Below are 12500 nucleotides of genomic sequence, written 5' to 3' on the forward strand. Positions count from 1 at the left end.
GAGCACATTTTAGCTGGGTCAATTTTGAACCACTGACTTGACATTCCATTAGATGCTTGCTCTATTTATTTCTCCACATTAATTATATAATTATTTACTTATCAGTCAAGGCCCGCTGATAAGATGTGGTGTCGTCGGCAGGACAGCAGGCATTATTCGGGAGAACTGTCTGAAGTAAATGAATGGATGAAACGCTTTATGGTGCTCTCTGGAGTGGCAATATTACTCATTATTATTCATCCTTCTCCAAAGAAATGTGGCTAATTAAAAAGACAGACACTTAATATGAGAGAAAAGAAGGGGTGGGAGAGAGATGAGTGGCCTCATCAAAGAATATCAGAGATAGGAGTGTGTGCCTATATGTGTGTGTGTACAGTGTGTGTGTGTGTGTGAGAGAGAGAGAGAGAGAAAGACAGACAAAGTCAATGTGTGAATGTGTGGGTGTGAAGGCGTGTGGCAGAGGCAGTGTTTCAGGTGTGTGTGTGTGTGTGTGTGTGTCTGTGTGTGTGTGTGTCTGTGTGTATGTGTGTGTGTTCGTATGTGTGTGTGTGTGTGTGGGGGGGGGGGGGGGGTGTCTGGTGAGGAAAAGGACGAAGACAAATGAGCACGATAATGCCACACAAGGTGAGGATAGCCGACTGACGGCTGTTTGGATCGGGCTCGTCTCCTGGCAGACACCCCGCCCGCCACACACTGTCTCCTCCGTGGCGGGTGGCGGCCAGATTAATTTTGTGACACTGTCATCGTCCCCTCAGACGTCTGGAAGATGATTCGGTTATGGAGGAGCCCTGGTTAACGTGGCTGTGAAATCAAAGGCCTTGTTGACAGAAAGGAAGGGGGAAAGCAGAGGAAAGAAATTGAAGGGGAACCGAGAGAATATTCTATTTTGTGGAGTGGTGGGTAGGGGCTGGATGGGGGGCTATTAAAGTAAGTGCTGTTTTTCAGTTAAGCAGGCACTGACTTCCCCTGTGAGTCACGGTTTGCATAATGAATCTGAGCAGGCACGGAGGGGTCAGAGCAGTTATTACCCAGACATATGAGACATGTTCTACAAATGTCTGATGACCCATTTTTTTCCCTATTTTTTTTTGTTTTTGTTTGTTTGTTGTCCTGCATGAGTAAACAAACAGCAGAGGTGGATTTGGGAGACATGAAACATATTGCTGAGGTGACACGGGGACATTTTGGGCACAGGGAGAAGAGAATGATGAATAAAACATTGGGAACGTCTAGCACACGAGTTCAGAGTGTGTATAAATGTATGAATGTATTTGCCTCCAAAGCAGCGTGTGTATGTGTGTGTGTGTGTGCGTTTGTCTGTCTGTGTGCCAACATGACCAACTAAGTCCAATTTCAGAGACAGAACACACACACACACACACACACACACACACACACACACAAACGCACACACACACACACACACACACACAAACGCACACACACACACACACACACACACACACACACGCATGAACTTACTTCCCCCTAAAAGCCCAGTTAGGCAGTGCCAGTTAAAATGAGGACAGGACACTCGACCATGTCATCCCATCACTAGGGATACGTGCACTACCTTAGCCCATTGTGACTCATTTGCTCAGAAACATTCAGAGCCACTGGCCATAACAAGGGGGAACTTAACATTGAAAATGTAAGAATCTGAACACTCAGTCAATGAATTTCACCTCAAACATGAATAAAAAGGCAGCAATAGCAGAAATAATGGCCCAAACGAGTATTTTTGTTACACTAAATGACAACATCTCAAACGAGTAGTTGGCACTAGTTGGCACAGTGTCATGGGCATGATGGGCATGATGGGCATGATGCCAGCTGCCTCCCATCCAGAACACTCTCCTTGGTCTGTTGGGTGGCATGGCGATTCCCTGAATTCAGGGCAAAGACGGGATGGAAAAACGGGATGGACAGACGGATAAAAGATTAAAAAGGGAAAACAGTGTGGGAATCTGCTGACCTCTCCGTCACATCCAGACAGAAAACGTGCGTTTGTCAGAGGCGGATTGCAATCAATGCCAAAACCAGTGCTGCATCCATGGAAGCCCTCCAACACCCCCCGACACAAACACACACACACACACCCACACACACACACACACACACACACACACACACACACACACACACACACACACACACACACACACACACACACACAGATGCCCACAGCTACCCTGAAAACGAGGTTACAAAGAACTTAACCATGTGGCGGCACCCCATATTGAGACTGATTTAGTAAGCAATTACACAAAACCACTGAACGAAGGGGTCCAATTTAGCGCTTGGAAAAAAATCAATGGCCTTCGATTCCTGAGGCCTCCAGAATAATAGGTCAAACACTTAGGTCAAAATTTTTATATAGATCTTAAAGGCAAAAAAAATTAAAATAAAGATAACTTATGATCTGTGTATGAATTCGAGCATGCCTTTCTGTGAGTGTGTGTGTACGCATACAGTACGTGTATATTTCTCACTAACGTGACAAGTGCACTGGTTTTGCGAGTACATTGATTTGGCACTAAACGTACAAGTCTGTTCAAGTCACACTTTCTTTTTATCTTCCTTTTATCTTCCCCCCACACGGCCCGCCTCGCCCTCCTCCCCCCGCAACTCCCTGCTTCCCCCTTTTGTCTTGGAGAGGCGCGCGAGAAGATAAAGTACAAGGTGTTCCTCGTCCTCCCGTAGATTTATCTGCCTCTTGTTTATCGCTTTGTTTACTGCCTCCCCGATGTTGTCTGCTGTTGGTGTCCATCAAAAAAAAAAGCACCCTGCAAACCTAGTCAAACTTTTTTTTTTTCTTTTTTTTTTCTTTTCTCTCCCAACTCTTTCTCTTCAACTTTTACATGCAAAGAAACAAAAACATCAGCGAGACAAAACAGGCTTTTTACGACTGCGGAGGGAAAAACGTCTACACGGCATCTTAGAAAAAGTGTGCCGGTCTCCGATTGCCCAGACCACTCGTTTTGGGTCAAAGGGGCTTCCATAAATCAGCACTCATCCTCCGTCCATTTCACCCCCTGCCCCCCACTCTCCCCCTTCCCTCATCCTCTTGGCTGGCAGTGGCCCCCCTCCACATGGCGCTATTTATCACGCCTTCGTCCGGCTCGGCTGGGCCCGCGCCGTAAAACAAGACCCTGAGGTAATATAGAAGCAATGGAGTGCCATAGATCTGTAGTTGTCTATGACAAAGTCAACGCAAAGTGAAACCGCAGTGGTCCCACTCCGCTAACAACCCGGTGGGCCGGATGCCAAGTCCCACGCTCCGCAGTTCTCCGCCATTGCAGGGGGTTGGAAGAGGAAGAGGAAGAGGAGGAGAGAGTGTCTCCCCACAGCAGTGCAGTACTTGTGATAGTGTGTGTGTGTGGGTCCTCAGTGTTAGCTGCTGCACAGGACTGCTTGCCCATGTATATTTCAGATGCTTTGATAAAGTAGAACTAACAGCGTAAGAAACATTTTGAATTAAGGCTTAAACACTTTGATGATATTATGTATGCTTTGATACAGTATTTGAATGTCTCTGTATATACACAGCCAAAGGAACAAAACTACTGAGAAAATGTGGGTTGGATAGCCACACACCATGTTTCAAAACAGGCATCTGTGAAAACATTTCATTGTCAATGTCATTTAACATACTTGAAGCAGTATTCTATTGCCTCTGCAGTTTGTATGATGCTGTAGGCTTACTGACAGCAAAAATGCACAAAGTTACTAATAAAATGTAGATTCACATGCACCATGTATATGACTTTGAAACAAGACATCTGTTAAAACGCTTCAATGACGCTGTAACAATATTAATGACAGTGTTGGCAGACAGGCACACAACCACTGGCGTGTCCACTGTTGCCCGTGGTGACCACAGGGGGGCAATACTGACCAAAGCAATTACCCTCAGCTGAGCCGTCGGGGGGCCCTGGGGGGAGGAGGGGGGTCAGGCAGCTGTGAAACAGCCTCACCTCGCTTGTCAGCTTTTACTGGAGCACGATAACCCACTCTGACATCTCCTCCTGTCTCTCCTCCCCCCTCCCCTCCCCTCCCCTCTCCTCCCCTCCCCTCTCCTCTCCTCTCTCCCCACACCCTCAACACCTCTTGCTCTCGTTCTGTTTTGCTCTATCTATCTTCCACTCTCTCCTTCTCTCTCGTTTTTTTTGCTACTTCGCCCTCTATACCCTTCTCTCTCTTTCTTTATCTCCCTCTCTTCCTCACTTCACCACTTCTCTCTCTCTTCTTTCACCCTCCACACATCCCTTGATCCATCACTGGCACCCTTTCCTTCTTTACCTCTCCTTCTCTTTCCTACCCTCCCTGCCCCTGTCACTCTCTCTCCCTCTCTGATTCACTTCTTCTCCCTCTTCCGTTCCTTCTCAACTTCTTTATTTCCTCCTCTCTTTCCTTCTCTCCCATTCTCCCACTCTACACCTCCCTCATTTCCCCTCACCCGCTCTTTCACTCTCCCCCTGCCCTCCTACCTCCCTCTGCCTCTCCTGGTTGAAATATGGGCCCACCTGCCACTTGGCCGCGCTGACAGCACATGACAGTCTGGGAGGAAATACCACAGGGCCCGGATTTATGGGGTGGCCAGCCGCCGACAGCCCAGGTGAGATAGGAGGAGCAGCAGGAGAGGATGCGGAGGCAGAGGAGGAGGAGGAGGAGGAGGCAGAGGAGGTGGAGGAGGAGGAGGAGGTGGAGGTGGAGGAGGAGGAGGAGGAGAGGAGAGAAGCGGGGAGGCCACCACAACAAGCAAAGGGAGGAGATGATTAGGAATGGGGAGACTTGGGGAGTGGAGGAAAGGAGAACAGAGAGATATAATGGAGAAGGGGATGGAAGGACAGAGGGAAGTGAAGAAGAGGGGATGGAGGGAGGGGAACAGCTGGCGTGTCGGGGCTCAGTTAGAGGCCGTGTCAAAGGCAAGCGAGTGAGAGGGGGGCCACGATACCCGCCAGGATAGCACACCCAGAGGGCTCTGGACAGAAACGAGGCCTAATCAATCTACCAGTCAACCTTTAGTTTGGGGCTAAATAGACGCTATGAAACTGTTCAGAGGCAAATATACATGCAAACCTGCACAAGTATGGACACAACTATTAGTCACTAATTAATTCCTTCAATTTGACTTTATATCGGAACTCCCCCTATTACCGTCGGTCTCGTATGTCCGCCGTCTTGCGTGTATGTGTCACTTAATATCCATTTCTATACAAACCAAGACAGCGGATTCCTAAAGAAACGCAAGCACCCACACAATAGGTGCATCTAAATTAGCTATGTACCTAAAATGACATTGTACCGTGACTCGAAGAGCTGTAAACAGTGTTGTAAGGCTGCGTGTACACATCCGCTTGGAGCTACAGTGGAATTTTAATTTCATGACGAGAATTCTCGGTCTAACCGTTCATGTGCCGGTGAAACGGCGTAAATAGGCGACCCATCAGGCCAGCATTATAACTCCGAGCATGGTAAACAAAATCGGATATTTCAGGCAGTAAATGCCCCCGTTAAGAACCAAACCAGATTTTGTTCAAATATACATTTTTAATGATAACTTAAAAATTTAACTTTGCACTTATTTTTTTGTTGTTGTTTTTCTTACTATCTGAACTTGTGAAACTGAAATTATGTGAGTTAAACAGCAACTAAGAGATTTTAGATCGACAAAAAAAAAATATGGGATCTGAGTAAGAGCCTGAAGAACAACTGAGTTTTAGGCAGATCTGCATAAGTAATCAGTGGTGTCTCACTGGTGGTCAAAGTCTGAGGCTCTCCCTGTGATTCGAATCCCATATCCTTTCATATTCAGCAATTTGTAACTCTAAATCCTCTAGTTCTCCATTCAGTGTTAGCAGTGGGAAAAACAACAACTGCGGTGTTTGCACAAAATCCTCATTCCACGAATAAGAAACAAAGACAGTGGATCTGACTGAGCCATACAGTCCCTACCAATCAGCACATGCATTTCACTTGCACAGAAGGGGGGGGGTAATTATATTGTCTCTTGTGGAACTGAATAACTAACTGCATCTTTAAGGGAGTGAGTTAGTATCCAGTCAGGGCGCTTGGAGTTGGCTGATTTAATTGGATGGTTTATTAACTGGTCTTAGAAAAAAAGAGTTATCGCACACCAATGAAGTCTTTCCTGAGGTGCTGGCTTCTTGTGTATACAAATTTGAAGAAGGCCAGACGGCCGAAATGTCACTTTAACATTAAAACGTGGAGCAGAGTGTGCGACTTTCTCTTTATTAACTGGTCTTACCTTTTCACCACATCGGCTCCATTCCAGCAGGCCAGGCCGTCTCCTGAGCTGAGCTCGTTCATGCAGAGCTGGTCCGCCAGACCACCGTAGAACGTGCGATGCGAGCGCAAGGCATTTATAAACTCCCTGTGGAGACACAGACAGACACACAGACAGGCAGACAAACAGACAGGCAGAGGATCAACATCTGTCCAGATTCCAGTGTCTCTTAACAAAACTGTAGTAATGACAGTTATCCACTCGATGGCAATAAAGTCCCACAGAACTGTAGTTTCTTCAGCTGTCCACTAGGTGGCAGACCTGACTATCAACATGGAGGTTATGCGACCAAAATCACTCTTTCCCTTAATTGACAAACTTTCTATATGTAATAGACACATAGAAAGACAAACAAATGGATGGTCAGTTTATATTTAAAACAAAATATCCACCCAAGGGTGGATTATGAGGGAGAAATAATTGTCAGAAACAAGAAGAGCGTCTAGAGATATACGGGTGAGTGAGTGGAAGGCAAACAGACAGGCAAAGGGGAAACTGAGAAATAAGACTAAGGGACAAACTGATAGACAGATCAATCAAACAGCCAAATAACACCAATGTCTACACAGACACTCACTTCCTCCTATTGGCCAGGGAGATGTCGATGTCTCGAGGTGAGGCTCGGAGGGGGATGGAGTCTCGGCCGTTCCCGCCCACCTGCACGCTGCTCACCTGGGCTTCACCCCTGCTGGGGTGCCCACAGATCCTGTGCACCTATGGAGGTGGGAGAGCAAACCACCTGTTATAGTCACTTCAAATACAAGCACACATCTAGCTAGGAGAGGCCATCTTATGAGCAGGGCAACCAGGAACATAACTATAAGTATATATATACTCTTTTGATCCCGTGAGGGAAATTTGGTCTCAGAATTTATCCCAATCCGTGAATTAGTGAAATACACTCAGCACACAGTGAACACACAGTGAGGTGAAGCACACACTAATCCCGGCGCAGAGAGTTGCCTGCAACAACAACGGCGCTCGGGGAGCAGTGAGGGGTTAGGTGCCTTGCTCAAGGGCACTTCAGCCGTGCCTACTGGTCGGGGTTCGAACCGGCAACCCTCCGGTTACAGGTCCGAAGCGCTAACCAGTAGGCCACGGCTGCCCCTGTAGATCTGTACATGTAGAACAACTCTCAAAGTGTCAGAAGAATGAATGTAATGTTCAACTATTTTTATATTTTTTTATGAGTTTTACATCATGTGTTAAACAGGTTGTGTGGAAGGACACCCTAGAAGAGTGTGCCACCTTGCTGGCATTGTCAGTCACTGTCCATTATAGTAAAGCTATTATTGGGGAAATGCTTATTTATGCGGATCTGACAGCCCAAACCTCACTGATATAATGTTCAGTGCAAAAGGTTTGATTGTTCAATGACCTATTAGAAGAAGAGAGATCAATATTTGGATGAAAAATGCAGAAATAGCATTTTCTTAAAAGACATTCCTCATTACAATGACCACCTGGTGAGCCCCCTCACAGACAGAAGCAGTGTAAGGCCACGCACATCCCAGGCCAAAATGGGATTGGTGCAGCGTCCAGTACAAGAGTGTCCGAAAGAATAAGAGATGGTGTGCACACCAGATAGCCAACATTCAGTTTTTATGTTGGTTGTGACGTTTGGAGCTGTGCGGCTCTTCCTCAGACACACACGTCTCTTTGTTCATTCATAATCACCTCAGCAATCACAGTCTCCTGCCACTTGTTAGGGATATTCTAACACATCATGTGCTAAGAGCATGCTAGGTCTTATGGAAAGAGATTAAAGAGAACATGTAATGATGACTAAGTTGAACTACTTAATCCAACAATGGGATTTCAGAATGAATACACAGATATATATAGTACACTGTGCAATATAGATGTACTGTATAGTTAATTATATAAAAAAAACAACTATTGATTGTATTGTAAATCTTTATAACAAAAAATAATTAATATATCCCTCATTGATCAGGGCCAGTATCAGAATGGCATGTGGATCCGTTGGCAAATCACAGTGTGTGTCAAGTGTCGCATTGTGTGTGCAGTCAGGCCCATCACACCCCCAGTGGAATGGATTTCCAATTTGGGGTGCGAGGGCTTCTATGGACAAAGATTTCCGGTCTTGGCCACTGGATCACGAACTAATCCAATTCCAAGAGTGGGGCGAGTGTTTCAGCTGGCTGGAAGGCACAAAGCTGGAGCAACACAAAGGAGGATGGCTGTGCATACCAATAACGGCTCACAAAGCCAAGAACCGCTGCTCGTGTCACAGAGAAGTTAATGGATGTCCAGAGAAACTCATGTATCTCTTCCCAGCACGTGTGTGTGTGTGTGTGTGTGTGTGTGTGTGTGTGTGTGTGTATGTGCGTCTGTGAGTGTGTGTGTATGTAAGCACTAACTTATATGTGTGTGTGTGTGTGTGTGTGTGTGTGTGTGTGTGTGTGTGTGTGTGTAGGTATGTGCACAGCCATGGCGATTACAAATGGCAGCCCTAAACATTCACGGCGACACATAAGTGATTGGTGTGGAGGAGCACTGCGTGTCTCTGCTGGCCAAACCAAATGGGAAATCGATGCTGCCGGCCACTCGTCTGTGCAACCCGCGTGGACCCACACGCCATCAGCTTATTTTAGCCAGGGGAAACAAATTACCCCAGCCAGCCTTTTAACTGCCCCTTCCCCTTGCCTTTTGCCCCCAAGGGCCTGCCCTCTCATCTTGTTCAATTTGTGGCGCTTCAGGTGAACTGATGAGCGGTGGTGCTATTACTAAAAAGATGCAGTGGCAGGTGATGCACACTAGATGGCAGCGTTGTTTACGATGTGACAGGGAGAGAGGAGGTTCGCAGGAGGGGGTTTTCAGCCTCTGTGCTGGTGAGGGGTTGTGGTGTAAAACATGCGAACGTGTAAGATGATTTAGTTGGCTAATGTTACCATGAGCAATTGGATGGTAGCTTGGCTCTTGGTCTCTGCTCAAACAAGCGGAGCTCCAACAATCAGACAGACCAGTGATGGACGATGGACTGCAATGCTGCCCAATACCCTGAGCTATTACTAAGCGGCGAAATATATCCATCTAGTGAAATGTAGCATGTCGCCCGTATATTACATCAGCGGAGATAAATGTGACTATTTGCCATATCATGGTGTATGTGTGTTCATTTCATGGGAACACATTTAACCAGCTATTGTGTTCAGAAATGCTTTTAGAGAAAAAAGTGTGTACAGTATGTGTGTGTGTGTGTGTGTGTCTGTGTGTGTATGTATATGTGCGTGTGTGTGTCTGTGAGCACTGAAAACAGGTAGTGTCGCCACAACCTGTTATATTATTGACACAAGCCAACAAAAAATCTCTCTCACACACTCACACACACACACACACACACACACACACACACACACACACACACAGACACAGACACAGACACACACACACACACACACACACACACACACACACACACACACACAGAACTAAAACCCCATGTGGTATGTGCATGTGCATACAGTAGCTCCCCAGCAGCAGCACCAGTGTTATTTTAAGCTAATCAAATTTGCAGGATGACTGAAGGAGGTGGCAGCAGCATGCGTGTGTGTGTGTGTGTGTGTGTGTGTGTGTGTGTGTGTGTGTGTGTGTGTGTGTGTGTGTGTGTGTGTGTGTGTGTGTATGTATGTATGGGGGGGGTGCATCATGTTCCAGTTGGCTCCAGGGATGAGGAGGTGTTGGGGGGCGAGGGCAGAAGGGAGCAAGAGGGGGCAGAGTGAGGGTGTGGAGGGTGTGGAGGGGGGGCAGGGGGGGGGGGGGGGGGTTGGGAATGCTTATGACCATGCTTTGGCCCAGTCTGCCATGTGCGATTTCAAGGCAGTTTAGGAGCAGGGCCCAGCACCACATTCCTACGCACTCTGGCCCCGGCCGCCAAACCCACAGCGGATTCGAAGCAGTGAGTTTGTGGAAATGGCCAAGCGTATCGGGAATGCAATCTGGATGGCGCTCTGAATGGCGTGAGCAGAGAGTGGGAGAGAGAGACAGAGGGAGAGAGGGGGACAGAAAGTTAGCGAGGGAGAGAGGGAGAGAGAGAGAGAGAGAGAGAGAGAGAGAGGACAGAGAGTTCATGTTTGGGCTGCTTTTGGGGGGATACAGAGTCATTTGGCACTTGCACTGTAAATTCTTGTGCCAGCCTGAAAAGTTTCAAGTATGTCAGTGTGTGCGTGTCTATGTGCAAAAATGTTGTGTGTGTGTGTGTATGTATCTGTGTGTTGCTCATCTGGCATGTGTTATTTGCCCAGTGGCACCAAATATATTTGACATACTCCCAAGTCCATCCATGTGTAACATTATATTATATAAATATATAAATACATATTCGATGCCCAGACTGGGCACAGCCTGGAGTTCAGCTGCTGGAGTTGAGGACTCGGTGCCAGTGAACAGCTATTTAGTCCCCCTCTGTCTCGCTCACCATTTTAACAGCCTCCACTGCGGTCTGGAAACTCCCGCTGGCCGTGTTTGGGTCAGCGGTGTCGCGAGTGAGCGCACACCAGAATCACATTAAGAACAATTGGATCAGCTAAACACAGAGCTTTATGTCTCGTAAGGTTTTAAAGTGTTCAGTGCCAGAATGAGTGTATGGCTAGGTGGCAAAGTCAAACTCCGGCCAAAATCCAGCCGAGAGGAAAGCCACAACACCTTTCCCCACAAGACTAATATTTCCATGCCATTCTCTGCTCAGGTTTTACCAGTCTGGGCCATTTAAAGTCTCGTAAAAAAGATCTTATTTTGGGCTCTGTGCTGACTCCTTAACAGCAACCAAACGGACGGTAAAAGCAGGCCGGATGGGTCGGGGACACCACAAGAGCCCCATTACCTGATCCATCTCAGCCAGAGGAGACAGACGAAATGAACAGACTCGGGGCATTGGACAGGATGCAGATTCTTATTTGCAAAATCGCTAATTAGCCAACTAGAACAGCTAATGAGCTCATTTATTTTGTTGTGTAGTAGAAATGAAAATCTATTTAATTGACATCCTGTCAGTGTCAAAAAAAATAATTTAATAGCATGCATTTGTGAAAACTGAGAAGCTGTCTCAACATTTGCAGGATCAAAGACCAATTCTATAATTATCATAATTCTCACTATTAATCAGAGTCATCTTATTAGCCATTATTATTGTATTATGAATTGTTCAGCTGGGTGATGACATTTTAGAATAGTCCTGGAAGAGCTTTCAGGCACACAATTAAGCAATTTGTTTACTTCTCCTTGCTAACACACACACACACACACACACACACACACACACACACACACACACGCACACACGCACGCACTCACACACAAAAAACACACAGAAACAGACTCACAGGTAGAGATAGATGGACAGAGACAGGCCCACTCTGACAGCAACCTATCTACTCACACCCAGGAGACACACAAACAAACACACACACACACACACACAAACACACACACACACACACACACACAAACACACACACACACACACACACACACACACACACACACACACACACACACACACACACACAAACACACACACACACACACACACACACACACACACACACAAACACACACACACGTCCTCTGTCCCTCACCTGCACAGAGAGGCGCGGCCCGTTCTTCTGCGCGTGCGCCACAGCCTCCTGCACGAGCCCGTGTGCTCCCAGCAGCACCTGCTCCAGGTCCTGCGCGCCGTGCATGCGGTCCGACAGCTCGCCCAGCGACTGCACGAACTCCAGCCAGTGGGCGTCCACCTCGGCCAGGCTGGCCAGGCAGCCGCGCAGCACGTTCAGGCAGTAGCCCATGCAGGGCCGGCTCTGCGTCAGCCCCTGGCAGTGCGGGCAGTAGCTCATCTTGAGCAGCCCCCGCTTGCACTCGCGGCTCAGCTGCAGGTGGTCAGTGGTGTTGATGACCTCCACGCCCAGGTGCAGTGCCTGGAGGAAGACGCGGGCCGGCACGGCGGCCCGGCTCACCTGAGCGGCCAGCTGGGCGGGGGCTCCGCCGAACGGGGCGCCGGACAGTCCGCGACGGGCCGAACGCACGCACTCGGCGTAGGCCGGCGAGATGGGCGCCAGGCCCGGGTTGATGAGGCGGTCGTAGACGAGGGGGAAGAGCGCGTCGAAGAAGCGATGCACCAGCTCGTCCACGCTCAGCTCCGAGCCCAGCACGAAGAGCCCCACGTCGG

General features: G+C 47.8%; 1 protein-coding gene across 1 annotated transcript in view; it reads right to left on the bottom strand.

Moving 5' to 3' along the window:
• gpc5a (glypican 5a) overlaps window positions 1–12500 on the bottom strand; it is a 132652-nt gene that overhangs the window by 71728 nt on the left and 48424 nt on the right. Inside the window, exons 3-5 of the mRNA XM_076303600.1 lie at window positions 11911–12500; window positions 6888–7024; window positions 6272–6397 (exon numbers count right to left, since the gene is read on the bottom strand). The exon at window positions 11911–12500 is cut by the window's right edge and continues 111 nt beyond it. Coding sequence (XP_076159715.1) covers window positions 6272–6397; window positions 6888–7024; window positions 11911–12500 — 853 coding nt within the window. The remainder of the gene's footprint in view (window positions 1–6271; window positions 6398–6887; window positions 7025–11910) is intronic.

Source organism: Alosa pseudoharengus, unplaced genomic scaffold (genome assembly GCF_046254945.1).
Source record: "Alosa pseudoharengus isolate Yale_2024_CS ecotype anadromous, Long Island Sound unplaced genomic scaffold, YU_APseudo_1.1 YU_APseudo_1.1_scf_24, whole genome shotgun sequence".
Taxonomy (NCBI): Eukaryota; Metazoa; Chordata; class Actinopteri; order Clupeiformes; family Clupeidae; genus Alosa; species Alosa pseudoharengus.